This window comes from Aspergillus sclerotioniger, assembly GCF_003184525.1.
Source record: "Aspergillus sclerotioniger CBS 115572 chromosome Unknown BO94scaffold_30, whole genome shotgun sequence".
NCBI lineage: Eukaryota > Fungi > Ascomycota > Eurotiomycetes > Eurotiales > Aspergillaceae > Aspergillus > Aspergillus sclerotioniger.
In genome coordinates, this window is record NW_020291020.1 from 321786 (window position 1) to 347756 (window position 25971).

The window sequence follows — 25971 nt, forward strand, 5'->3', positions numbered from 1 at the left end:
TTGTGCGTCGAATCCATCTGACCGCATTATTACACTAAGGCTGTCGGTCGAATTTTCTTTACTCCTCTATCGCGCTATCCTATCCTGGAAACTTCGTTCGGGAATCCCTCGGATTGTATCCTCGGATGCATGGCTCTCCATCTATACATAGAGCTAAAGCAGGAGGACCCCATCCTGAGGCCATAGTGAGGCCCACTTAAGGCACCGATTAAGTTGCTCTGTCAGATCCCCCCAGAGGCAGTCTTGCCAATGATGACGTCGCATTTGCCATTTCCGTGTATTGCAGAACAATAATAGCAGTGCGTGTCTTCGCCTCCCACTAGACCCAGCCTGCGTTTTATGCGGCCTCGCACAATTGGTCGTGGGGAAACGAATGTTGCATGCTTATCGTACCACAAGGCGGTGTGTATGGGGTCCACCGTTATGGAGCCAATGTCTGCAAATGGGACCCGATGGTGTAAATTATAGAAGAATATAGATATACCTATGCCTCAGCAAGGCGCAATTCTATTTTAACCCAGTCCAATGAATTGGACCGCCTCAATCAAGGACATCTTCAAGGCTTCAAGCCAAAGGTGGGACTTGCATCCTTCATGCAAGCCCGGCCAGTGCGCCAAAAGCGGCACCGCGTCGGGCCGAGTCTCAGTCCAGTCAACACACAGAAAGGCGGAGGGAGCTCCAGCTCCGCGACTCCTCCGCAAAAGACTACAGGATAGCTCTCGACTAGTGCATACCACTGACACTACACCTGCTCACAGTCTGGCCCCATGGCCCAACCCCCCGAAGATACTCATGCGAGTCCCGCCGACATTCCCGATATTGTCAAACCTCTGGCGCCTTACATCAAGAGCCGCCAGGAGGCCCTCCGTATCCGACAAGCCTTGACCACCTACCTGCGTTCGCACATTGAGTTCGCTGAGAACGATCCCGAGCACCCAGGCTGTCACAGCCAGTCCCACCTCTCGCTTTCCGTGCCCCATGATGCGGTCGTCGGCGTGAAGCGCATTCCATCGGAGTTGACGGGGTTGCGGAAAAAATACCTGGAATCGCTGCGAGCGAATGTGGCTGCGAGAAAGGAATTTCAGTCGGTGGTGGAAAAGACAACTTCGATAAAGCACAAAGGGGGCAAAGCTAGAGCTGAAGAATTATCGGTGGGCTCATCTTCGGAACTACAGGAATATCTTAAACTCCTTCGTGACCGTCGTCAGCATGCAAAGCTCCAGGTCTTTCAACATTACTTGCAGGAGCTCAAGCAACGGGATACGTTCAAGTCAGTGGACTTGGAAGCTAACGCAGCCCGGTACCAGCAGCTTGCGCCGCCAGGGGAACTCGAGGATAACCAGCATGGTCCTAAAGCAGGAGAGAGCATCGAAGAGCTGATGCACAAACTGGAAAGAGCCATCATTCGCGCCAAGGCTCAGTTGGAGAGAGAAAAGGGGCTATTGGAAGAACTAAAGGCACGACGCGCATCTGAAGGGCCCCGGGATGTACCACCCGCGGTCAAAGCCTTGGCGTTACAGCGAACGCGGGACGTGTTGGTGCATTGGGTGGAGGAGAAACTGGTGAGTGTTGGAAACAGCGAAAACAGTGGAGCCACCCAGAGCTTCCGTCCCGAAGACATCGAGGAGTCTGTGCGCCTTCTGGAGGAGAAGAAAGCACGGATCGCGCAACAGTATGCAGCATATGCGGACGCTCGCAAACGCCTTCTAGATGCAGCCTCGAGGGCCTGCCAACCTATAGCCCTTCCATCCACAAGCCCCCCAACACGTCCTACTAGCATGGTCCAGGGTAGAAATGCGATGAATGAAACGCAATCTCTGGATGCATTGGAGCTTCTTTCATTTACAAGTGATGTACTTCAGCCGCTGTCCAAGAGTCAACGATCACTGGCCTTACAGAAGTTCTACTTGTCCGGCATGCTTGCCAAGGAGAAAGCCACAACCCTTCGCGCCCTCAACCGGCTGCGTGATGAAAGTCATCTACTCCCAGAGTATCCGATTCTTGCCCGTCAACCGCGGTTCAAGCACGCGACAGCAGCCCTAGCTTCGCGCCAGGGTACCAACACCGAACCTGCTAAACCAGATGAAATTGTTGGTTTGGCTGAGGCATGGGCCTTTGCTTCTAATGCAGCAAAAACAAGCGAGCAAGAATACGTGGAGCACAAGTTGGAAGAAGGAACTGAAGCGGCGCAGGATGCAATGCATGTGCTGGAAGATGTCTACAAAATCCTCAACCAGAGCCTCGAGGATACCCTACGAGACCGTGACGGTGAAATGGGCGAGAATGATATCTGGGCGTCGGAGGCGCGATTGACCCGGTCGCGAGCCAAAACACAGCGGACGCAGCAGTCAGCCAAAGGACCATGGTTTGGGCTGCATGGCAAAGTGGGTGTTGCGGAATGATATACCTACCTAGCGGCAGCGATGTACACCTATATAATCTACGAAGATGCGGTTGGAATTAACAAATATAAACTAGGATTAATGTTGACACTACTGGATAAAGTTCTGGTGAAGAACCATGTGCCGTTGAGTCCGGCTCTTATGATCACGGAGTATTATACGAGGAGTAGCCTAGGAAGTTCAGATAGGTAGGAGGTGGTTTCCGTCCCATGGAGACCCTCCGAAAGCCGGTGTTCGTCTGGCGGGATACTATTCGCGCGGTAGCGAGCAGCGCAGGCTGGGCGGAGACTAGAAAGGCATTGATTGACTTGGCGAACCACAAAAATTTCCTTGAAGGATTGACAACTACGGAGGACTAGTTGGTCTAGTTGAGCTTGGATGGTCTGTTCGTTGAATTGTTCATGAGTCAGACTGGCTTCAAAGGGGTGTCTAATAGCAATTGAATAATGATTAGCCTATAGCAAACCCCGTCCTGCACTGTTGCGTAGGAAAAAGCTGGGACCGCAACCCCTGGGAGCTGGTGACTGGGACGACTATCAAGCATATTAGTGATCGGTATTGCTAACCGCGGGCTCCATTTCTGCCGCTACTGCTGCTAGCGACCACTTAGACTCACCCCCGAACCAGTTAGACTGCAGCGCCCATCACCGGGGCTGCATCTACCCGTTGCCTTGGATTGGTTCATTCTCTAGGCGGTGAGTGACTGGGCCTCCTTCTTGGGGGAAATTCTGGAGTCCCAGCGAACCTGAAATGAAAAAAGGTAAAAAAAAAAAAAGATGGGCTCCGCACACCGGAGCTCTTATCGGCCTCCAAGGTTGGGGCATTTTGTGCTTTTCGGAACTCTCATTCGACTCGGTCGGCAAGCCTCCTCCATTTTGGCTGGTTCTGGTCTCCAGGAAAAAAAGTGCCGCATTGACTCATCGCCGCTCCCGCACCTTTTCCTTTACTTCCTCATTTCGTCCCCCTCTCCATCTTCTTTAGCCATTCTTCCTTTCACACTTCCTCCTCTGAAAAGTCCGCCTGGACATTCATCTCCCTTTAAGTCCTCCCCTTTGGTCGTGGGCGTGTGGCATAAAGCGGAACTTCAGGAGCTTAATACTTGGCCATCAAGGGTAAAAATCCCACAGAGCCGGACCAAAAGCGGAGTCTCCAGATTCTCCTCTCCGGATCTCTGAAGCAGAGAGTACTCCTCTCAATTGACTCATCCCCTCCCCTTCCACCTTTTTCTCCCGTCCTTTCCTACCAGCGCAGTGCGCAATGGTTCTCGCTACTCGTTGCGGGCAGGCTACGTCCGCCCTCCTGCGTCAGCGCTGTTTGGCCGAGTCTCGTCGTTCGGCCCTCGCTTTGCGCCCATTCTCCTCTCAGACCACCGCTCACTCGACGGCTTCGAGTCTCAGATTGAAGACCCCTTCTCCATGGCGACCGCAGCAGCTGCGCTCTTTCTCTAGCGCCCTCCGCCGCCTGGCTTCGGAGTCCTCGAACGCTCCCTCCGCCGAGAGCTACCTCGCCAGCGGAATTGTGAAGCCGGGCAGCAAATTGGTTGATGTCAAGAAGGTTCTGGTCATCGGTAGTGGTGGTCTGAGCATTGGACAGGCCGGAGAATTCGACTATTCCGGTAGGTTGGATGACCCATTGAAGCCTCAAATTATCGCACGATACCCCCTGCACGTCTTCTGATGGCTAGCGATCAGTCAAGCGAAGCCTGTCGAACTGAAGACGAGACCACCAAATGGGACCAGGCATAACTTAATTCGAGGCATTCCAATCGAGCAGCGTTGCTAACACCTCCTTTTCTCCAACAGGTTCTCAGGCTTTGAAGGCCCTCAAGGAGGCCGGTGTGCAGTCCGTTCTGATCAACCCCAACATTGCGACCATTCAGACCGACCACAAGCTTGCGGATGAAGTGTACTACCTTCCGGTTACCCCCGAGTATGTCACTTATGTTATCGAGAGGGAGAGACCCGATGGTATCTTCCTTTCCTTCGGTGGTCAGACCGCCCTGAACCTGGGTGTGCAGATGAACCGCATGGGTATCTTCGAGCGCTACGGCGTCCGGGTTCTTGGAACGAGCATCAAGACCCTGGAAACCAGTGAGGACCGTGATCTTTTCTCCAAGGCCCTGAACGAGATCAACATCCCCATCGCCGAATCCATCGCGGTCAGCACCGTCGATGAGGCCCTGCAGGCTGCGGAGACTGTCGGATACCCCATCATTGTCCGTTCCGCATACGCCCTGGGTGGTCTGGGTTCTGGTTTTGCTGCCAACCCCGAGGAGTTGAAGAACCTGTCGTCTCGCTCTTTGACCCTTTCTCCCCAGATTCTGGTCGAGAAGTCCCTTCGCGGCTGGAAGGAAGTCGAATACGAGGTTGTCCGGGATGCTGACAACAACTGCATCACGGTCTGCAACATGGAGAACTTCGATCCTCTTGGTATTCACACCGGCGACAGTATCGTCGTTGCGCCCAGTCAGACCCTGTCTGATGAGGAGTACCACATGCTCCGTACTGCTGCCATCAAGATTGTCCGTCATCTGGGTGTCGTGGGTGAATGTAACGTCCAGTACGCTCTGCAGCCCGATGGCCTCGACTACCGTGTCATTGAGGTCAACGCTCGTCTCTCTCGTTCCTCTGCTCTGGCCTCCAAGGCGACTGGTTACCCTCTTGCTTACACTGCTGCGAAGATCGGTCTGGGCCACACCCTTCCCGAGCTTCCCAACGCTGTTACCAAGACTACGACTGCCAACTTCGAGCCCAGTCTGGACTACATCGTCACCAAGATCCCCCGGTGGGATCTGAGCAAGTTCCAGCATGTCAAGCGGGACATCGGCAGTGCCATGAAGTCCGTTGGTGAAGTCATGGCCATCGGTCGTACTTTCGAGGAGTCTTTCCAGAAGGCTATTCGCCAGGTTGATCCCCAGTTCCTTGGTTTCCAGGGTGACAAGTTTGAGAACCTCGACGACGTCCTGAAGAACCCCACCGACCGCCGCTGGTTGGCTGTTGGCCAGGCTATGCTCCACGAGAACTACTCGGTGGACAAGGTCCACGAGCTGACCAAGATCGACAAGTGGTTCCTGTACAAGCTCCAGAACATTGTGGACTGCAACAATGAGCTCAAGGAGATCGGCAGTCTCTTTGGCCTCCAGAAGGAGATCTTGCTGAAGTCCAAGAAGCTCGGTTTCTCCGACAAGCAGATTGCTCTTCTTGTCGGCTCTACTGAGGACGACGTCCGCGCTCGCCGCAAGTCGTTCGGCATCAGACCCTGGGTTAAGAAGATCGACACCCTCGCTGCGGAGTTCCCCGCTGACACCAACTACCTCTACACCACCTACAACGCTACCTCCCACGATGTCACCTTCGATGACCACGGAATCATCATTCTGGGAAGTGGTGTGTACCGTATTGGAAGCTCCGTCGAGTTCGACTGGTGTGCCGTCAACGCTACCCTCTCTCTGAGAAACATGGGCAAGAAGACTGTCATGATCAACTACAACCCCGAGACCTACTCTACTGACTTCGATACTGCTGACAAGCTCTACTTCGAAGAACTCAGCTACGAGCGTGTCATGGATATCTATGAGCTTGAGGCCGCCAGCGGTGTTGTTGTGTCTGTCGGTGGTCAGCTTCCCCAGAACATTGCCCTCCGTCTCCAGGAGACCGGCGGTGCCCACGTGCTTGGAACGGACCCTAAGGACATTGACCGTGCCGAGGACAGACACAAGTTCTCTCAGATCCTGGACAGCATCGGTGTTGACCAGCCCGCCTGGAAGGAGCTTACCTCCGTGGCTGAGGCCGAGCGCTTCGCCGAGACCGTCGGATACCCCGTCCTGGTTCGTCCCAGTTACGTCCTGTCTGGTGCTGCCATGAACGTCATCTACAGCGTCGACGAGCTCAAGGAGAAGCTCCTCAACGCCAGTGCCGTCTCTCCCGACCACCCTGTGGTCATCACCAAGTTCATTGAGGGTGCCCAGGAGATCGACGTTGACGCTGTTGCCTCCAACGGCAAGCTTCTGTTGCACGCCGTCAGTGAGCACGTTGAGCCCGCTGGTGTGCACTCCGGTGATGCCACCCTTGTTCTTCCCCCTGCCGATCTGGAGGAGACTGTCATGGGTCGCGTCAAGGAGATTGCCGAGAAGGTTGCCAAGGCCTGGAACATCACCGGTCCCTTCAACATGCAGATCATCAAGGCTGATGTCGAGGGTGCTCAGCCCGAGCTGAAGGTCATCGAGTGCAACCTCCGTGCTTCCCGTTCCTTCCCCTTCGCTAGCAAGGTTTTGGGTACCAACTTCATTGATGTTGCTACCAAGGCCCTGGTCGGACGTGATGTTCCCGAGCCCGTGGATCTCATGAGCGTCAAGCGTGACTACCTTGCCACCAAGGTTCCCCAGTTCAGCTGGACCCGTCTTGCTGGTGCCGATCCCTTCCTCGGCGTCGAGATGGCCAGTACTGGTGAGATTGCCTGCTTCGGTAAGGACGTTGTTGAGGCCTACTGGGCTTCCCTGCAGTCCACCATGAACTTCCGTGTGCCCGAGGCTGGTGAGGGTATCCTGCTCGGCGGTGATATCAACAACCCTGCTCTGGCCCAGATTGTCGAGTACCTCCAGCCCCTCGACTTCAAGTTCTTCGCTGCCAGCCCCGCTGTCAAGGAGCACCTTGAGGCCGCTGCCAAGGTTCCCGTGCAAGTGATCGAGTTCCCTAAGGAGGACAAGCGGGCCCTTCGTGAGGTCTTCCAGAAGTACAACATCCGTGGTACCTTCAACCTTGCCAAGACCCGCGGCAAGACCCTCCTCGATGAGGACTACGTTATGAGACGTAACGCTGTTGACTTCGGCGTGCCTCTCTTCATGGAGACCAAGGTAGGACAACCCCCTCCCGACTCCTCTATCTGACGCTAACTGTTTCATTCTAGACCGCTCTGCTCTTCGCCCAGGCCATGAGCCAGAAGCTGCCCCGTGCGGAAGGCATTCCTTCCGAAGTCCGTACCTGGTCCGACTTCACCGGCGGCAAGCTGATGTAAACGCGAGTTTACGCACGAAAAGGACCAAAAGTTTGATTTGATAGATATAATTACGGTTTTGTATTCATTCATGTTTGCAGGCACAGAAAAGCCGCCGTGTTTGGCGTAGCGGATAAGGCTCCATGTTGATAGATATGTTTACTCAGCCCGGGCATTTGGGCTTTCTGTCGCGTCTTCCAAAAAGCGATGAGGAATACGGTCATGCGCTCTGTGGGTTCCTTTTTCTTTCTGGTTTGTTGGCCTTGTGGATGATCCTTTCTGGTGCCTTTTACTTCGCAGTCTATAGTCTTAGGCAGGCTTTGTGCTGGAGCGAAAAGGACAAGTTCTTTGATGATTCGAAGTTGTATGTAGTATAGCATGTTTATATCCCAATCTCTGCTTCTTATGACAAGTTCGTCATGGTTCATTTTATAGGGTCATACTCTTAATTACAGGCGGAGCTCTGAGCTGGTAACTTTCACGAAAGACAGGCATATAGTATATTGAGTTTCCACATGTAAGAACGAGGTTCGAGGACAAATACAGAAGACAGCAGAGTACCTTGACTGGTGATAGATCCCAGCTGCCCGAGTAGAAACGTTTTTCCATCCCGGGAATCATCCCGAGCCTAGACAAAAAAGGAAGTGACTCTATACCAACTGACACTATAAAATTGCAACAAAAGCACAAACGAGGAACCGCGTCCTCAGGCGGGCTACATACCTATTGAACCATTGCAGACGAACCTAACATACCCGATGTCGGCAAAAACCACCTCTCGTCCTGCCCCGGGTGGTCTAGGACGAGGTCTCTTCGCCTCGACAGATATTGCCGTCGGTGAAAATGTCCTTGATATCCCAATCCCATTTGTGGCGGTGCTAGATACCCAACGTCTCGAAGACACTTGTTCCGGATGCTTTGGCCAGAGACAGCTAGAAAATGAAGAAATCACCCTCAAAGCCTGCACCGGATGTCAGGTCGTGAAATACTGTGATAAGGTTGTACCTATCTCCCCAAACCCCCGTTTTTTACCCACATCACTAACACTCTCCTAGACATGTCAAGCAAAAGACTGGAAATTTTCCCATGCCCTCGAGTGTTCGATTTTCCAGCAACTAAAGCCCCGCGTGCTACCCATCAACGCACGAGCGGTGCTCCGCATGGTCTTACGCAGCGGCCGTCGCAAGTACTCCGACGAGGAGCTGGACCAATTCCTCCAGCTCGAAACCCACATCAAAGACATCCGCGACCATAACGCCCCTCAATGGGAGCGCATCTCCCTCTCCTCCAAAGCAGTCAAGACCTACTCCGGCACCGACATGAGCGAGGAAGTCATCTCCGCCTTTGGAGCCAAGGTCCGTATACCCACTACCCCCAGCCATCAAAGCCCTCAATCCTATCCTAACCACCCCTCCAGCTCGAACTCAACTCCTTCAATCTCACCAACGCCCTCTACGACCGCATCGGCGTCTACCTCCACCCCTACGCAGCCATAATCAACCACAGCTGCAACTACAACTCCGTCGTCAACTTCGACGGCCCCAACCTCCAAATCAAAGCCCTCCATCCCATCCCCAAAGACTCCCAAATCTTCATCTCCTACATCGACACCACAAACCTCTACTCACGTCGCCAATCCGACCTCCAAGACCGCTACTACTTCACATGTCACTGCTCCAAATGCTCAAAAGAAGCCACCACCGCCGCCACCACCACCCTCCTCACCCCCATCCAACAAAAAGCCTACACCCTCTTATCCTCCATCCCAGACCTCCCCGCTACCGAAGCCACCCAATCCCTCCTCTCCACGATAACCCTCCTCCAAACCTCAGGCGAGAAATCAACAACCCAACCATCTATCTCCCTCCGTGACGAACTCATCGCGACTCTCATCTCAGGAGGGAAATTCAAGTCCGCGTTCGCGCACGCAGCGCTACGCTATCTCCGCGTCGATCCGGTGGTTTATCCCTCCCAGGCGCATCCTATTCGGCAGGTGCATGCGTGGGCGTTGGCTAAGTTGGCGATTCATTTGTCGCAGGGTGTTAAGCAGATGGTTGTTATTGATGAGGGCGTGGAGGAGATTGCGTTGGAGCAATACGAGGTGAATTTTAGTCTGATCATTTGGTCTGTTTTGGGGATGTTGGTGGGTGCGGAGGATAAGGCGGGCACGGGACCCGGGTTTAAGAGGTTGGTTAGGAGGGCGTTTGAGGAGGTTAATGGGGAGTTTTTAGCGGGGGGGTTGGATCCGAGGCGAATGGGGGAGGGGATTAAGGGTGAGTGGGGGAAGGTGGATAGGTTGGTGGATGGGGTTCTCAATGGAAAATAAAGATTATGGGTTTGGATTATGGATAATGAACTGCAGTGGAGAGATAAGGAGTGGTGTACGAGTGGCAAGATATAGATTACGGGACGTGAATGAAATGTTGAAATCGTTAAATTAGACTTCCGTCCTAGCTATCCGACAGCGAAGTCTCTGCCCCAGTCTGGACGGACTGAGGCGTGGATCTTGATTTTAGGACCCGGTTGGTTCGTTCTCATGCCGACAAGACCTTTATATTGAGATGCAAACAGCTGACCCGCACTTGACATACAAGTAGATGAACCCAAAGAAATGCATATTGGTATCCATCCATTTTTTCGTAGATCCTCCCAGCACATCCGGACGCCCGATCCTCCACACGACACCCCATAAAGCTTTTCTTCTTTACTTGAGGGGAATGAAACGGGAAGAGTGGGTGGCACCGATACCGGGACGACCGTGCTTGACGGGCTTGCTGTGTGATTATTAGACGGATGTCTCTCCGTTCGAAGATGGGAGGAAAACGTACTAGGAGATGGAGAATTCACCCAGGTAGTGGCCAACCATCTCGGGCTTGACTTCGATCTGGTTGAACTCCTTACCGGAGTAGATGCCGATGACGCTGCCGATCATCTCGGGGACAACGATCATGTCACGGAGGTGGGTCTTGACGAGGTCGGGCTTCTCGTTGGGCTTGGCCTCCTGCTTGGCCTTGCGGAGCTTCTTGATGAGACCCATGGGCTTGCGCTTCAGACCGCGGTTGAAGCGACGACGAGCGCGGGCGTGGACGACATCACGGAGCTGTTCGGAGGAGAGGTCGAGGAGCCTGTGTTGCAAACTAGGTCAGATTCCATGTCTTTGTTTCCCCCTTCATATCGCCTGATACACCCTTCCTGAGCCGTCGACTCCCACGACGATTTCCGCAAAAATCCATATCCATGATGCTGATATCGCTCGTTCGGAGTCGGGGCCGGAGGGTGCACAGGAATGATCATAGTGGAACATACTGGTCGAGGTCAATACCGCGGTAGGTGAACTTGCGGAACTGTCTCTTCTTCTTCAACTCTGTTCGCGGATATACGTCAGCGCCTGTGTTCCTTCACTTCATAGCTGCGTGGTTTCGTGATCGTGTGCGGAAAAGGAGATAAGAAAACGTCGACAAAAATCCGGTCCGGTGTATCCGTCCAACATTCAAGTCGCATCATCGATATAAATATATGTAATCCATCTCATCGCATTTCCAATCGATATACCGTATTCCACAACGCGAATTGTCTTCGTCTCCGGGGTCCAGGGCAGTAAAGGGTGATTCAGGTAAAAGTTTAAACGTACCGGCAGCCTCCTCGGCGTTCTGCAGATAACAATGTTAGTTCATCTTCCCCCCCTTCCTTGTGATAGACTTTGATAGCGGAGGACTCACGTAGTGCTCATCAGCCATTTTTGCGGGTGTTCCTCTCAAGGTCGCTTTCCGATCGGGACTCGAAAAGCGAAAGGACGATGGGTTGTCGTGTCGTGTCGCTGATGAACGTTCGTCGGGCGTCTCTTGTGCCTCTGCGCTGGGTTGGGAGGTGGGCTGGAGCCTCGTCTAAGCGACTAGTCTAGGGTTGCGACCCTACCACGCTAGGCCGCTTTGGGAACCCATCTGTAGGGCCGTCGGTCCAGGTGCCCTAAACATTTGTATGGGGTATGGCTTTTGCATATCGATTCTGATGGCGCTCATTGGCTTACAGTGTTGGTTTTAATCGTCTTGAAAGTGCTTATCATGTATTTCATGTATCTGCAGGTCTCTCCAGACTTAGAAGTGGTGGTTACAAGGGCATAAAAAAACTGGGGCATGCATCCCATATTACATCTACGTCGTGGCACATCAACTCAATCGGGAGGTCAGACAATCTGTATTGGCTAAAGCTTTTTCCAGCTCACGTATGCATAGATCGTAACTGCATCAGAAAAGCCTGGCGCATGCCGGCTTGACTAGACCAATGGGCAATTTTCCTCCCAAGACTGAAAATAACCGCCAGATTCCGGTTCCCCCACGAACTGTTACGTTTTTCTCGGTTCGGAGCGAGGCGCTTAGTCGAAGAGACCGAAGCCCATGTCCTCGTCGGACTCCTCCTTCTCCTCCTCCTTCTCCTCAGCGGGAGCGTCGGCAGCAGCGGCGGCACCACCGGCAGCGGGGGCGGCAGCGGCACCAGCACCGCCGGAGGGAACGGAAGCGAGCTTGGTGGAACCCTCAGCGATCAGCTGTTGTAGGAAATCTCGTCAGTATGCAGTTCAAATGTCGCATTTCGTCCCTCTCAGGTTTCAAGGGTATAACTGACCTCCTGGAGGTCCTTGCCCTCGAGCTCGGAGATGAGCTTCTGGAGGCGCTCCTCATCGGCATCGATGCCGACGGCGGAGAGGACGCCGTTGATGTCCTCAGCGGAGGGGCTGGCGGTGCCAGCAAGGGACAGGAGAAGGTAGGCAGCGAGGTACTTCATTGTGAATCTGCAACGAAACTGGTCAGGATGATTGCGACGGAGGGAATGCGAAGAGAGTATGCGGATTGAACATACAAAGTTTTGTGATGAACACGAGAATCAATCGATTTAACCGCAAAGTTGGGCGGAGACTGAAACGTCGAGTTCGCGGGTTAGCGATGTGATGGACGGAAAAAGAGAAGAGTAGAATCGGAGCTCGAAAATCAAGAAAAGTGCGATGCGGCTGGTGGATGTGGCTGGTGCGGATCGTGCTAGTTCCGGCTAAGCGAGCAGGTGTGGCGCATGCGGCAAACTCCATGCCTTGGGCCCCGGTCACGTGGGGCCGCTGGTTCTAGAAGACAGGATGGCGACTTCCTGCATCGTTTTCGCCCAGCGGCCTTATCTGGACAACCTCGTTGTGTCCAGCTGTTGCTTCTCCAGCATCGGTTGCATGCCCCATTCACGTCCTGCCTCATTTCTGGCTCTAAATAGTGAAGTCGGCTTATCTTCAAGTCTGGGATCTCGATTTTTAGTGGTTCCGCAACGAAGTCATGAAGTTACCCCGTCATACGAACCACCGACGGTGAACCTATCCTCTTTGTGCCTACATAGATCTCGCGCATTCTTGGTTACCAGGCGACAAAATGAGTGTAAGAAACTCTTGCTTTCTCGCGGCTTGATGGCCCTGCTGACCTGACGCTAGTTTCTTGATTCTGTTCTTTCATCCATCGAGACGGGCAAACCGTCTCCAATCCCATCCACCTCTTCTTTACCGACTCCTCCTGTGTCCGGCCCGAGTACTAGGCCTCCGGCTCGCAGGCCAATCCATGTCCGTCGGGATGGCGCTCCCGAGCGCAAACCTATTGATACAGGAACGAAACGGAAGGCTGAGGAGCAGCTGGCTCGTCCCGCAAAACCTGTTCCCCCAGCACCCGCCAGGACAACTGCTACAACTACGATGAGGCCTGCCGTATCCACGGCCCCTAGGCCCCGTTCTAGTGCTCAAATTACATCCACATCCACAACATCAACCATCAAGAGCCGCTCGTCGACTCCGCAGAAGGCACCCCCTGTGTCATCGAAGCCTCCCCCTAAAGGCTCTTTTGCGGATCTCATGGCGAAGGCTAAACAACTACAACAAAAGGCCCCGACTCAAGTGGGCATGTTCAAACATCAGGCTGCGCCGAAAGAAAAGGTCAGTAAGGTGGAACGCAAAAAGAAGGCAGCGGAGACATCCTCGAAAGAGAAAGATGCACGGTCGGCGAAGAAACCCGGTGTCATTACTGGTCATGCAGGTGCTCATGAAACAGCTACCAAAACTAAACCTGGTGACAGCAAGGTCGTTAAGAAGCGGGAATCCGAGCCGTTATCTTACAAAGGCACTGCAAGACCGACTCCGAATTCGAATCCGACTCCTTCTTCAAACCAAAACGAGTACCGAGGAACTTCCGGCCTGCCTCCGCGAAAAAACCCTGCCGAGTGGAAGGCCCAATCTAGGGCCAGCAAACGGTCTCGAATGGATGAATACCTGGGGACTGACGAAGAAGATGAGGGGGAGTATGCGGATGATTACGATGACTACTTCTCGGAATCGTCGGATATGGAGGCAGGCCTGGACGCTATGGAGGAAGAGGAAGCTGCTGCACTGGCGGCGGCAAGACGCGAGGATGAAGAGGAATGGCGCGCGGAGCTTGCAGCCAAGCAGCAGAAGCTGGACCGCCGCAAGAAGCTCACGGCTTTGGCCGCGCGCCGATAAGGGGCGATGCTGCTATTATTAACAGATATATCCCGCTAGGAGATTCACCCCGATTTAGGCATTCCCTTTTGTTTTTGGAACCGGAGCATCAGCGAGGAATACCCCGAGGGTGCGTTACATACGACGTTACTGGTCTTCTTTGTTTTCATTTGTCCTTTTTGTATCATTTTGGATGAGCATCAGCGAGCGTCAAGGTGTCGATAGATGGGGGTCCAGTCTCTTTCTTCCTTTTCACTTTACATATTATTACTTCACATACAATAGCCGGCGTCACCGTCACTGTCCTTGTCGTAGCTTTGAATGAAATTGGATACTATGAAGCTGTGAATACTTTCTTCCCTCCGGAGGCAGTCAGTGGGGCTCCGGCCGGAACACCTCATAACAACGGATACTATCAAGCAAATATAGATATTAGATAGATACTAGGACGGAAGATTCCTGAAAGACTAAGACACCCAGTCGACACGATAATATTTGGTACTGTCATTGCTGGGATCATAGTAAATAATCCCCTATTTGTCCAATTAGTAAAGATTACTAACTTTATGCATTGCCAAGTTATTACTCCTATCAGACAGGAGTAGTACTGTAATAATTGCCATCGTCATTGCTGGTAAAGCAGTAAGAAGTATGTAATGTCCGGATTCTTATCGACCCAGTTGCCCCACCTGTAGGCGGTGACATCACTCGTCCCTCAGTTACTCTCATCTTGATCTTGACTCGAGCTTCCCTCGTCCATTGCTTTGCAGCTTAACAATCTCTCTTCTTCTCAGGAAGCAGTGTCTCTACTTCTGCGTCGAGTTTTAAAGCTAATTGATTGCTATTTCCCCCGTCGTCATGGAGTCGGTGCACCATGTGTCGACCTCTTCCAAGGTCTTACTAAAGAAGGTGCGCAATATGGTGCCTCCGATGCTTGAGAAATTCCACAAAGGTAGGCCCTTGATGAAAATGAGGATAGGAAAATAGTCTAGGAACTCTCTCCTGACAAATTGAAGGTCAACAGGGACGTGTTGCCGTCATCGGAGGCTCCTTAGAGTATGTTCTCCCCTTTTCAGCGCATGCAGCGCGGATTAAGCTGAACGTGTCCAAGTTACACAGGAGCTCCATACTTTTCTTCAATGGCATCGGCTAGACTAGGTAAAAATATATTCAGTGCTAGTATGATTGGTCTGTACGCTGACATGACACCACAGGATGTGACATGGTAGGCCACTGGGAACTACGACCGTTGTAGGGTACTTTCTGACAGGCTACAGAGTCATGTAATCTGTGATAAGTCGGCTGCAGTTGTAAGTTCCAGTTACCGATACGCTTAAACGGGTGGAATTGATCTTGAATAGGTCATCAAAACATATTCGCCGAACCTAATGGTCCATCCACTACTGCCAAGCAGCGACACCGTCAAAAACCCCGAGTCTATTGACGCCCCGTCACTCGCTAGCCCCATCATCGCTATGATTCCTCGTCTCCACTGTCTAGTAATTGGACCGGGTCTAGGTCGTGACGGAGTCACGCTCAAGGTCGTAGCAGAGGTGATGAAAGAAGCGCGGTCCCGGTCGATACCGTTTGTGCTGGACGCGGACGGTCTACTTCTCGTCACGGAGGACCCGGACCTGGTGAAGGGATACAAGGAGTGCATCCTCACACCTAATGTGAATGAGTTCGGCCGTCTCGCGAAAGCCATGGGTATCGACGTTCCTAGCCAAGCTGAGATTGGCTCCAAGTCCGACGGCGGCGACAAGACGAGTGAGGAGACCAAGGCCTGTGAACAGCTGTCTCAGGCGCTTGGTGGCGTGACTATCATTCAGAAGGGTCCTCATGACATCATTTCCAACGGTGTCACCAGTATTGTCTCTGATATCCCGGGTGGACTGAAGCGGAGTGGAGGACAGGGAGATACGCTCACCGGGTCGTTGGGTACTCTCTTGGCCTGGAGGGCGGCCTATCATAACGGACTATGGGATTCGGGAGAGAAAGACAACCAGAAGGAGGCGGAAACTAAGCAAGAGGTTCAGGCGGAGTTGGAATCGGAGAACCAGAGGATGTCACCCGTCACAACTTTGCTTCTTGCGGCGTTCGCGGGCAGCAGCATCACGAGGGAGTGCTCCCGGCGAGCGTTTCTGGCCAAGGGGCGGAGCATGCAGGCAAGTGATCTCACCGATGAGGTTCAAGAGAGTTTCCTCCATTTGATTGGGGAGCCGGAGGCGTCGAAGACACGGCTGTAGGGGCTTTTACGAGGTGGTCGGTAGATTAGGATATGACATAATGAAGGGTTATTTATAGCCTCATTTAAAGTGTAGATGGGGGCGGTGCCAATTGGCATATTGAAGGTTAATTCTTTGTCTGCCGTAGCGCATACCATCTTCGTTCCTACCACCTTCCGCTAGATAGTACCGCACCGCATCGTCAATTTCTTTCTCCTTTCAGGCTGGATTCAAGTATTCCTGCAGAGTCGGTCAGCAAGGCATAGACAGGGACTGCCCGGAGAGTTTGTCTTGACATCGTACTGGCCATTGAAGCTATGAATAATTTTGATGTCATTCATTGCAGCTACGATTGTCCAATGAAGAAAACACAATAGTACATTCCACCCAGCTTCAAACTCCGGAATAGGCCATGAACATGAATTGCTGTCATACCGATGTTACCTGATGGTTTGAAAGCCTCAAGAATCCGAATCGACCTCTTCGGTCCTTAACTCCAATGGTTCAACGCCGCCTTCAATAGCTCAGTCCAACTGAGACATAATTTCCACCGAGCCAGTTCACCCACCCAACCTTGACGTTGCGCCTAAGCTTCAGCAACCTCACAGTAGCCCTATCAACGTCAACAACGAGCCACTACGCAATGGTGCATAGATCCCCACATATCCGCAGTGAGTTTATTTTGATTGGCACCCCAACCAGCGCTTCTAACCTCCACCCAGTACCCATCCCCCGGTCAAAGAATGCTCGAGCCGTGTCCCAGAGCTCGTATTCCCTCGGACAGAACAAACGATATCATTGAGTTTAAATTCCCTGAAAGCAAAAATCCGCCTCGTTAGGCGTCTAAATGCGGAGATGCATGTCTTAGAGGACCCGAGATACTCCCTCGTGACGTCCACAACCTCCATCGATACCCAGCCACCAACTACCAGGAAGTATACATCGTATACGAACGAACTAACTGACCCAATCCAAGTTCTAGCCCTATCATGATCAATCCTAAAAGCATCATACCACACAGGTAGAAAGGTATATAACCATCCTTTCCCACCCCTATCCCTATCCCTCCGAAATACCCTCATCATCAATCACTCTCAACCACTCCACCACAACCAAACCTCAATCTCAATCTCAACCAAGAACCAAAAATGCACCTCCCATCCCTCACCACCACCACCCTCCTCCCTCTCTCCCTCCTCCTCCTCACCAACCCCCTCCCGGCCATCGCAAACCCCACCCCCGCCACATGCGGAACCTGCAATCCTCTCTCCGGCGAAAACCACTGCGACGTGACCACCTCATGCATCAACACCGGCGCCCGATTCCACTGCGCCTGTCGTGCCGGCTACAAGGCCTCGTACAATAACTACGACATCACCCAGCAGTTCCGGTTGAATGTCCCCGGGTATCAGTTTTTGGTCTTCACGCCCGAATATACCCAGTGTAATACGTTGTGTGATAATCCGTATGGAGCTAGTCCGCAGCTTTGTTCCGAGGTGAAGCTTTATGATCAGTGTGGGGTTTAGATCTGAGTGTTTTCGGGGTATTTTTGGGGGGATATGGGATGGTTTGGGGGAGGGGAAGTGGGATTGGGGGTGATAGATGGGAAATGGGAGATGGGAGATGGGGAGAGGGACGGAGAGATGAGAGAGGGGGAGGGTGGTATCATACTTGTACTATGTACTTGGGTACTGTGGTGGATGACTTGGCAGATGGTGGGAAAAGATGTACACTCCTTTACATTGATAATATCATTGAAGAACGTTCCTTGATTGATTGTTCCAAAACCCCGCGTTCAATGACACCGGAACACCGACCCATCCTTGAGAATCTCACACGGCCTCATATACGTCTCTCACGTATGAAGAAGAATAGCCAAAATAGGTGGCGAAAAGAGAAAACTAGTAGAAATACGATACTAGCCCCATATACGAACACGGTTGCCAGCGTGTGCTAGATTAAGTAGTAATAGCCTTTCACATTTCCATACCATCAATGAAAACCAGACGGCTGCCGTTGCCCATAACTTGCCAGACCTGTTGAGAAAGCATGTCAGTAGATGTCCACATATTAAACAAGAAACCCCGGTAGCACTCACGTTGCTGTTCTCGTACTCGTCAATGGCCAGGTTGAGCTGATCCTCCGTGAAACCCTTGGCAAGAACTCTTTCCCGGATTCTCCGCATGCTCAGCTCGCCCTCGTCTCCGTCGCCCACAGCCGCAGCGCCACTCTCCAACATGCTGCGGATCAGGTAGTAGATCTTGCTGGTCGGGCTCTGGTCCATACCCGACTGGCCATCCGTGGCCAGGGATGCCTTGCTGACCTCGACCAGGCGCAGCGCCTCGTCGACATCCTCGCTGACGACCTCCTCGCTGAACCGGAGACGCGCCAATGCCTGTGACAGACGGACAACACCGAGCAGCGTACGGGGCGTCACATGAGAAAATTGCTTCTTTTCGGCCTCGTCCTTCTTCTGCTGCTTCCGCATTCTCACGTAGGCTCCCACCATGTAGTCAGAGACCGACGAGGGAACAACGGGACGGTAGGTACGCGCCTTGGCAATGTACTGACGCACTTCCTGAGGCGTGAACATAATGCCAGCATCCTCGGTTTCGGGGTGGCGGTTGTGCATATGGACATAGGTGACGTGGCTTGCGAGTTCCTCGTCTGCTTCGCGCGAAGGGGTATCGAGAATAAGGAACATGACATCGAAACGCGAAAGCAGGGCAGCGGGGAGGTTGATGTTCTCAACTGGAGATACGCGGGGGTTGTACCGGCCGTACAGCGGGTTGGCTGCGGCCAAGATAGACGTGCGAGCATTGAGGGTGGTCGTAATTCCCGCCTTCGAAATGGAGATGGTCTGTTGTTCCATCACTTCGTGGATTGCCGTACGATCCGTGTCATCCATCTTATCGAATTCATCGATACAGCAAATGCCGTTGTCGGCCAGAACCAAGGCACCGCCCTCCAGAACCATCTCATCCGTTACCGGGTCCCGCATCACTGCAGCCGTGAGACCAACACCACTGCTTCCTCGACCGGTCGTGTACACGCCGCGGGGAGCGACCTTGGCGATATACTTCAGCAGCTGGGACTTGGCAACACCAGGGTCACCCATGAGGCAGATGTTAATGTCACCGCGAATGTGCATGCCGTCGCCCATCTCTTTCGTAACACCTCCAATGAGGAGCAGAAGCAGCGCCTTCTTCACATCGAGATGGCCGTAGATTTCCGGGGCGATCGATCGCGACAGGTACTCATACATATTACCGGACTTCTGGTATTGGTCGATCTTGCGGAGGGTTCGGCTGTCCATGTTCGTGTCGTTGTATGACTTCTTGTGCTGGGTGATATGCTGAGCTTCCATGTATGTATCAGTCAACAGGCCCGCGCGGATGGCTCTGAACCCTGTGTAAGGGGTGGGGAGGAAGATTCCTGCAATGTCGACAACATCACCGGGGTTAAGTTCGCGGGTAAGGCTGCCATGGCAGTGGATGGTCATGGTTCGTGGGATATGTCCAACAGGCACCTGATCCGCCATTTCCTGGATCTTCACTTCCTGGAAAGGAACAAACTTCGAGGCGCGAGTGGAGAGGAACAGCTGGCCCTTGGAGTTGTTCGTCTTGCATTCTTGGGACACACATTCGGACATCGGAAGGAACTGTTTCGTAGTGACCGGTTGGAAGACTTCGCATCCACAGCGATCACAAGTGTAGGCGTTGATTTCGACGGCCGGCTTGACATCAGAGACACGAGTTGTGATACCCCGGACAGTGATCAAGCCACCGATGTGCTCCGCGCGCACGTTGCGCACTGCAAGGGCCTTGGACTGGCGGTCGCTGCTTGACCCTGAGGGAGTGAGGGGCTTGAAGTTTATCGTGTACCGGCGGGTCAGCTCAGGGGGGAAGATAGACTGGGCAGCATCAGCATCAGCATTGGCCTCCGCAGCCATGTTCATGGCCTCATTCCGCTTTTCGCGCTGCGACATGATAACGTCAAGCACGTCATCTTTGAACCTGCACCCGATTAGCCTCAACTTTTTGAAGCATAGCCACTTCCTGCATACGTAATGTCCTTGCTTTCCTTCGGCATCAGATCATCAACCGCCCGGGAGAAAAGATCGATATAATGGTATGTGTTCTTTTGCACGTTCTCAACCAGTCGCAGGTCTTCATTGTCTTCCGAAAGGCCTTTTTCATACTGCAATCAGTTAGACTTATCCCTTTGAACAGTTTAGAAGAAAGCGTCTACCGTGGCGAGGTCATCCAGCTCGACCAGAATATTTGTCCGCTCGCGGTCAGCGACCTCCTGGAGTAGTTGCATATATTTCAGCTTCGGTTCCCGGCGTCTGCGGCCGGCTCGCTGCGCACCGCCCTCCTGGTCGACATCGTCCATGAAGTCATATTCATCGCTAGTGCCATCTTCGTCGATGTGAAGATCTTCGAGGGCCTCTGTCGCAGCCGATTCCGAGGCCGACTCAAAACTCTTAAAGTGCTTCAGAAAATCCTTGAAGGCATCCAACTGCGCTTCGTAGTTGACGTTGAGGGTGTAGGAGTTGAGAGCCATGGTGCGACAAGGCAACGAGCCAGTTCAATTGACCAACGCTGGCAATGGAGGCGGGTTGTGATCGTGCTAAAATCGCCTGGGGCCGAGAAGGTAAAAAGAAAGGCGGCGGTTAGGCCAAAGCGTCCCTTGGCGGAGTTCTCAGTTGGCGGTCGCCGTCCAAGAACTTGCGACTTTCGGTGCCGCAGCAACCCGTCACGTCGCGACGCGTCCATTTCGCGTCGCTCATTCCGCTTCGGGTGCCAGCCCAGATCGGGCCTAGCGCCCGATGCACGTGTGTCGGAAGGGAACAACTCTCGGCCCGACCATCGGCGGCGGGCCACCTCGGCCAACGGCGACTGGCTGGTCTGCGGAGTCAATGCGACAGAGTCCGGGGAGATGCTGAGGTCTGGTCTTCTTTTTTTCTCCCCAAGAACCCTGGTCTCATATCCCTTCTGCTCGCTGACCACACGAGCTTGATACTCCGCGCCTGAGAATGGCCCCCAGAAAGCCCTCCACCACAGCGGAAGTTTCCCTGGTGCCTTTGAAGAACTGCCTAGTAAACCTGCCACCTTCGCTGGTCGCACTGCTGGTCAATGCCAATACTGTAAGCCAGCCATCTCCTTCAGGACAGGCGCACGGTCTCCCTGCCCTAGCTGACATAGAATTAGGCCGCACAGAATGTAATTATCGAGCTACAGTACCGCTCGACCACTGGAAAGGCCAATGGCAGCCCCGCGCAGCGGTCATGCTATCTAGGATGGACGGGAATGCCGAGCAAGCGGAAGCTCGCTCCGGTCGTCGGAAGAGACGGTATCAGCAGTGCCTCCGCTGCCAGAGAGCAGGATATCTCCACCGTTGAGCTGGACACAACGTTCGGGAGAGTCCTGGGCCTTGCTGATGGACAACGAGTACGCGTGCCATTTGACCATTTGACCCGCGGGGCTCCCAATGATGCTAATGCGCCTAGGTCGGGATATACATCCATCTCGATCCACCTGTTGCTCACACCATCAACATCGAGCCGCTGACTCCGGAAGACTGGGAGAGTATGTTTTTGGGTCGTCATAATCTGTAATGCGCGGGTTTGGCTAATTTCTTGCAGTCATTGAGCTCCATGCAACGTTCCTAGAACTCAACCTTCTGTCCCAGATTCGGGCTCTCCCCAACCCAACGTACACCGCAACTCAGCCTGAGCATATGCACCCTCTTGCGCTGCACCTTTCCCCAACATCGACCGCGAATATTGTCATTACGTCTTTGACACCCGCTCCCCCGAATACCTCACCTTTCGCCAAGATTGCGCCAGATGCAGAAGTCATCGTTGCTCCAAAGACCCGTCCGAAGGCTACAAGAGGATCCCGAGGGGATAGCCGGAGCGTTACTGGAAGCAGCAAGAGGAGTGTTGGGGGACGGAGTAGCGGAAGCACGGTACGCCCAAAGAGCAGTCGGTCCGACTCGACAAGCAGGGGCTCTCTCTTCTTTAGAGGAATCGACCGCCAACTGTCCGAGCAATATTTTGACGAAGAGGCAGAGGAAGACAACAATGAGGGGTTCCGCGTTTGGGTTGATCCGGACATGCTTGCCACAAACGAGCTCCGGGGCGCCGGCTGGGCTTGCGTCTCTATCGTCCAGCCTGCTGGTCTGAAAGCGCCGCCTGACCCGCAGCAACAGGTAGAGCAGACGGAACAAAAAGGCAGCGAGGCTGGAACACCTGCAGCAAAGCTAATTGCAAGGTTGATTCCGTGGACGGATGCCCCGGATACCCAACATATTGCTGTCTCGACTCTGCTGTCTGGAGCCCTAGGTGCCGAGGGTCTAGTAGGCGGTATTGTTCGAGTCGAAGCGGCTCCCCCGCCGCTGCAGCGGTCTGCAGTGAAGGCGCTCAAGGTGTTTCCTTTCATAGGTAATGCATCTAAGAAGAAGGACGGGTTGAAATTCGGGTCTGATACCGCAGCCGCAAGGGATGCATTAGCAGAACGTATCAAAATCCTGTATGACAGTTCTGGAATGGATAAGGGGCTACTAGCGGGACCTTTGACCGATGGGATGGTCCTGCCAAGTACGGACTACCAGGTTACAGGGACCGTGTTCGATGGTGCTATTCTCCGATTTGACCCTCCACTGAAGGGCACGTCCGAGACAATCAAGCCAGCGACAGGATGGGTCTTGGGATCAGACACCAAACTGCCACTGGAAGTGCAGGCTGAAATACCCCGTCCAGCAGAATCGAGTTCGTCCGCCCAGCCATCGGACGATGCACTACCACCCGTGGTTCCCGAAATGGTTGGAATCGACCAAATCATCTCGCAGTCCATCGATAACCTGACCAAATCATCCTCTATCTTGCTCACCGGTGGTCTCGGGTCTGGAAAGACAGCCTTGAGTCATCTCTTGGCCCACCGTGTGCGGAAGGATTACCTTTTCAATGTGAAGTACTTCTCTTGTCGGAAACTTGTTACTGACGAAACCCGCATTTCGAACATCAAAGAAACGCTGAATCGCCTTTTCATGTCCGCTTCCTGGTGTGCCCGTCTTGGCGGACAGTCAGTTGTAATCCTGGACGATCTTGACAAGCTATGTCCTGTAGAGACAGAGCTCCAAGTGGGAGGAGACAATGGTCGCAGCCGCCAGAACAGTGAGGTGATCTGCTCCATGGTACGCGAGTATTGCTCCATGAACTCTTCGGTGGTGCTGCTGGCCACAGCGCAATCTAAAGAGTTCTTGAACAATGTCATAATTGGAGGGCACGTCGTCCGAGAGATAATCCACCTGAGAGCCCCGGACAAGGAAGGCCGGCGAAAGGTTCTGGAGCAACTTACAATTCAGGATCGGGGCGCCCCGCCTGCGATGAATGGCCATGCACGAAAGTCCAGTTCCTCGACTCAGGATTCGTGGCTGAACCCTTCCAATCCCGGGAGTCGTCCCAGCTCAGCCGGAGCAGACGGCTTCGTGCTTGGCAGAGATGTAGATTTTCTGGATCTCGCTGGAAAGACCGACGGATACATGCCCGGCGATCTGGTCCTTCTTGTCTCACGCGCTCGAAACGAGGCTCTAATTCGATCAGTTCAGGATTCCTTGGCCTCGTCAAGAGCCATCACGCTTGGGTCAGATGATTTTGAGAATGCCATCAAAGGCTTCACTCCTGCTTCTCTTCGAAACGTTACACTCACCTCATCTACTACGACCTTCTCCGCCATCGGTGGGTTAACTGAGACCCGCAAAATGCTCCTCGAGACGTTGCAATATCCTACCAAGTACGCTCCTATCTTTGCACAGTGCCCATTGCGTCTGCGCTCAGGTCTGCTGCTCTACGGATATCCTGGTTGTGGAAAGACCCTTCTCGCTAGCGCGATAGCAGGCGAGTGTGGTCTGAACTTTATCAGCGTCAAGGGACCGGAGATTCTGAACAAGTATATCGGTGCGAGTGAGAAGAGCGTGCGTGATCTATTTGAACGAGCGCAAGCTGCTCGACCATGCATTCTCTTCTTCGATGAGTTTGACAGTATCGCGCCAAAACGTGGTCACGACTCCACAGGCGTCACAGACCGTGTGGTCAATCAGCTCCTCACCCAGATGGACGGTGCTGAAGGTCTCTCCGGAGTCTATGTTCTCGCTGCGACCTCCCGACCCGATCTGATCGATCCCGCTCTGCTGCGACCGGGACGTCTGGATAAGTCTCTAATTTGTGACATGCCCAACCATGCGGACCGGCTTGACATTATCCAAGCGGTGAGCAAGAAGCTCGTGATGAACGAGGAAGTTGTTGCTCGTCTAGATGAAGTGGCAGCCCGTACAGAGGGTTTCTCCGGTGCTGATTTGCAGGCCGTCGTATATAATGCTCATCTTGAAGCAGTTCATGATGCCCTCGGAGACCATTCAGTGAACGACAAGTCCACAGCCAAGAATGGGACGAAGCCGTCATCGACGGGCACTAGCACCAAGTCGTTCATCCAGTTCCTTTACTCGGCTTCCGAGCAGGATGCTGGAAGAGTGTCGATGCCTTCTCCGGCAGTTGTGGCGTCCAAGCTCGATGCCATCAAGAACGCACGACGGCGCCAACGACAGTCGGAGCAGGGCACATCCAGTACCCAGGCAGTGGTACCCAACGGGGCCGCTCAGGAGGAAACGCGTGAGGAAATCATTGTTCGGTGGGAGCACATGGAACGCTCTCTAAACACCACACGCAGCTCCCTCAGCCAGGCTGAAAGACGACGCCTGGAAGGGATCTACCGGGAGTTCATCTTCGGTAGAAACGGCGAGATGCCCAACGGTGAAGGCAGCCAAGAGATAGGAGGACGAACGAGCTTGATGTGATGAACGATGTACATTATTTATCATGCCTAGTACATATACTGCTAAATGTCGAACATACATAAAGAAAATAACATTATGCAAACAACCCCAAGTACATAGCAGACAGTCCCTCCCAAAGATATACATATAATACAAAAAAAAAAGACCACCGAGTCAGGGAATCGAACCCACACCCTCCCTAAAACCCTACCTCAAGACCCCAAAACACCACACCTCCAAAAACAACCCGGTAAAGGTGCAAAAAAAAACTGGTAGCTTCTCTTTGATTGAGCGTGTCATCCTTAGTGCAGGGGCCATGCTAATCTTCTCTGTATCGTTTCAAATTGACCAAATGCCCGAAGGCACTTGGTAGTATTTTACAATGAATTATATAGGACAAATTAGCGGACTTGGAGCTGTTTTATTGGCCCGCTAAGCGAGGTGCGGGAAGGGAACATCAAAAATCATCCTCACTACCTCACTACCACAGTGGTAGCATCCAGCCAAAGTGTCTAGAAATTTGGATATACCATTCTATGTAGAGGATAGTAGTATTCATCTAGAACCGACAGATAAGGAAATTAAATAGTTTTTAGAGGAAGCTGGTTGGGCTCCCTGGTCAATATCTCGCCAGCCATGGGGACGACCTTCGTCACAATGGACAATGAGTATCTCTAGCACGACCCGGAGAAGAACACGCGCTATAAATCGATCACATAGCATATGAACTATGAAAGTGCTTATCAAAGACATAGAGCTCAGGGAACATCGAAATACCAGAATGATTTTCTTGACATCTTCGCAAGCAAATTATGTCGAGGAAAATTAGTACCTGACAATTCTACAATCGATCTAGTATAAATGTCCATTTATTTCAATTGCAACTGGGTTATCTCAACGATGGATGTCTGTCTTTGATGAAGATATACCTCCCAAGACTGATTGTGCTTCTCTATCCATGGTTCTGGACTTGGATGGTGTAGCGTGGACTGATGATGTTTCTTTCAAGTCGCAGCAATCA

At 52.9% G+C, this 25971-nt stretch overlaps 10 protein-coding genes across 10 annotated transcripts; 7 read left to right on the forward strand and 3 right to left on the reverse strand.

Moving 5' to 3' along the window:
• The first annotated feature begins 511 nt into the window (after positions 1-511).
• On the forward strand, positions 512-2480 carry BO94DRAFT_231010 (uncharacterized protein). The gene has a single exon (XM_025606298.1). It carries the CDS (start codon positions 768-770, stop codon positions 2400-2402), a length of 1635 nt encoding a protein of 544 aa, XP_025463774.1. The 5' UTR covers positions 512-767; the 3' UTR covers positions 2403-2480.
• An 841-nt stretch (positions 2481-3321) lies between these two features.
• On the forward strand, positions 3322-7808 carry BO94DRAFT_627416 (carbamoyl-phosphate synthase (glutamine-hydrolyzing) CPA2). Its single transcript, XM_025617420.1, has 3 exons — positions 3322-4017; positions 4205-7254; positions 7308-7808. Exons 1-3 carry the CDS (start codon positions 3660-3662, stop codon positions 7413-7415), a joined length of 3516 nt encoding a protein of 1171 aa, XP_025463775.1. The 5' UTR covers positions 3322-3659; the 3' UTR covers positions 7416-7808.
• A 273-nt stretch (positions 7809-8081) lies between these two features.
• BO94DRAFT_524514 (S-adenosylmethionine-dependent methyltransferase) lies at positions 8082-9720 on the forward strand (the record flags this gene model as incomplete). Its single annotated transcript, XM_025610269.1, has 3 exons — positions 8082-8392; positions 8450-8749; positions 8812-9720. The coding sequence occupies exons 1-3, from the start codon at positions 8153-8155 to the stop codon at positions 9718-9720; spliced, it is 1449 nt and encodes a 482-aa protein (XP_025463776.1). The 5' UTR covers positions 8082-8152.
• A 192-nt stretch (positions 9721-9912) lies between these two features.
• Positions 9913-11233, reverse strand: BO94DRAFT_627418 (40S ribosomal protein uS19). The gene is made up of 5 exons (XM_025617421.1): positions 11114-11233; positions 11026-11044; positions 10701-10758; positions 10223-10519; positions 9913-10168 (listed from the first exon to the last, which is right to left on the reverse strand). The coding sequence occupies exons 1-5, from the start codon at positions 11129-11131 to the stop codon at positions 10099-10101; spliced, it is 462 nt and encodes a 153-aa protein (XP_025463777.1). The 5' UTR covers positions 11132-11233; the 3' UTR covers positions 9913-10098.
• Positions 11234-11452: 219 nt separating this feature from the next.
• On the reverse strand, positions 11453-12317 carry aspf8 (ribosomal protein P2). Its single transcript, XM_025610270.1, has 3 exons — positions 12249-12317; positions 12015-12180; positions 11453-11937 (listed from the first exon to the last, which is right to left on the reverse strand). Exons 2-3 carry the CDS (start codon positions 12171-12173, stop codon positions 11767-11769), a joined length of 330 nt encoding a protein of 109 aa, XP_025463778.1. The 5' UTR covers positions 12174-12180; positions 12249-12317; the 3' UTR covers positions 11453-11766.
• A 224-nt stretch (positions 12318-12541) lies between these two features.
• BO94DRAFT_627420 (uncharacterized protein) lies at positions 12542-14234 on the forward strand. The gene is made up of 2 exons (XM_025617422.1): positions 12542-12802; positions 12856-14234. The coding sequence occupies exons 1-2, from the start codon at positions 12797-12799 to the stop codon at positions 13906-13908; spliced, it is 1059 nt and encodes a 352-aa protein (XP_025463779.1). The 5' UTR covers positions 12542-12796; the 3' UTR covers positions 13909-14234.
• Positions 14235-14604: 370 nt separating this feature from the next.
• Positions 14605-16181, forward strand: BO94DRAFT_524523 (ATP-dependent (S)-NAD(P)H-hydrate dehydratase). Its single transcript, XM_025610271.1, has 6 exons — positions 14605-14839; positions 14904-14943; positions 14999-15045; positions 15102-15112; positions 15165-15197; positions 15249-16181. Exons 1-6 carry the CDS (start codon positions 14746-14748, stop codon positions 16131-16133), a joined length of 1110 nt encoding a protein of 369 aa, XP_025463780.1. The 5' UTR covers positions 14605-14745; the 3' UTR covers positions 16134-16181.
• A 1079-nt stretch (positions 16182-17260) lies between these two features.
• BO94DRAFT_474580 (putative adhesin) lies at positions 17261-17638 on the forward strand (the record flags this gene model as incomplete). Its single annotated transcript, XM_025608520.1, has 1 exon — positions 17261-17638. One exon carries the CDS (start codon positions 17261-17263, stop codon positions 17636-17638), a length of 378 nt encoding a protein of 125 aa, XP_025463781.1.
• A 201-nt stretch (positions 17639-17839) lies between these two features.
• On the reverse strand, positions 17840-20775 carry BO94DRAFT_568744 (DNA replication licensing factor MCM7). The gene is made up of 4 exons (XM_025614700.1): positions 20364-20775; positions 20179-20312; positions 18211-20128; positions 17840-18148 (listed from the first exon to the last, which is right to left on the reverse strand). The coding sequence occupies exons 1-4, from the start codon at positions 20676-20678 to the stop codon at positions 18089-18091; spliced, it is 2427 nt and encodes an 808-aa protein (XP_025463782.1). The 5' UTR covers positions 20679-20775; the 3' UTR covers positions 17840-18088.
• A 375-nt stretch (positions 20776-21150) lies between these two features.
• Positions 21151-25025, forward strand: pex1 (AAA family ATPase peroxin 1; the record flags this gene model as incomplete). The annotated part of the gene is made up of 4 exons (XM_025617423.1): positions 21151-21261; positions 21326-21565; positions 21625-21703; positions 21760-25025. 4 exons carry the CDS (start codon positions 21151-21153, stop codon positions 24969-24971), a joined length of 3642 nt encoding a protein of 1213 aa, XP_025463783.1. The 3' UTR covers positions 24972-25025.
• Between the last annotated feature and the right edge of the window lie 946 nt (positions 25026-25971).

Excerpts from the sequence above, each read along its gene's own strand:
- BO94DRAFT_231010 (XM_025606298.1), top strand. The coding sequence starts at position 768 with ATGGCCCAACCCCCCGAAGATACTCATGCGAGTCCCGCCGACATTCCC.
- BO94DRAFT_627416 (XM_025617420.1), top strand. The coding sequence starts at position 3,660 with ATGGTTCTCGCTACTCGTTGCGGGCAGGCTACGTCCGCCCTCCTGCGT. Across the intron at positions 4,018-4,204 it reads CGGAGAATTCGACTATTCCG|GTTCTCAGGCTTTGAAGGCC; the intron begins GTAGGTTGGATG and ends TTTCTCCAACAG. Across the intron at positions 7,255-7,307 it reads CTCTCTTCATGGAGACCAAG|ACCGCTCTGCTCTTCGCCCA; the intron begins GTAGGACAACCC and ends GTTTCATTCTAG.
- BO94DRAFT_627418 (XM_025617421.1), bottom strand. Across the intron at positions 10,520-10,700 it reads CGCGGTATTGACCTCGACCA|GCTCCTCGACCTCTCCTCCG; the intron begins GTATGTTCCACT and ends TTTGCAACACAG. Across the intron at positions 10,169-10,222 it reads GGTGAATTCTCCATCTCCTA|CAAGCCCGTCAAGCACGGTC; the intron begins GTACGTTTTCCT and ends ATAATCACACAG.
- aspf8 (XM_025610270.1), bottom strand. The coding sequence starts at position 12,173 with ATGAAGTACCTCGCTGCCTACCTTCTCCTGTCCCTTGCTGGCACCGCC. Across the intron at positions 11,938-12,014 it reads AGGGCAAGGACCTCCAGGAG|CTGATCGCTGAGGGTTCCAC; the intron begins GTCAGTTATACC and ends TTCCTACAACAG.
- BO94DRAFT_524523 (XM_025610271.1), top strand. The coding sequence starts at position 14,746 with ATGGAGTCGGTGCACCATGTGTCGACCTCTTCCAAGGTCTTACTAAAG. Across the intron at positions 14,944-14,998 it reads GTCATCGGAGGCTCCTTAGA|TTACACAGGAGCTCCATACT; the intron begins GTATGTTCTCCC and ends AACGTGTCCAAG. Across the intron at positions 15,198-15,248 it reads GTGATAAGTCGGCTGCAGTT|GTCATCAAAACATATTCGCC; the intron begins GTAAGTTCCAGT and ends GATCTTGAATAG.
- BO94DRAFT_568744 (XM_025614700.1), bottom strand. The coding sequence starts at position 20,678 with ATGGCTCTCAACTCCTACACCCTCAACGTCAACTACGAAGCGCAGTTG. Across the intron at positions 20,313-20,363 it reads AGCTGGATGACCTCGCCACG|TATGAAAAAGGCCTTTCGGA; the intron begins GTAGACGCTTTC and ends AACTGATTGCAG. Across the intron at positions 18,149-18,210 it reads ACGAGTACGAGAACAGCAAC|GTCTGGCAAGTTATGGGCAA; the intron begins GTGAGTGCTACC and ends CTTTCTCAACAG.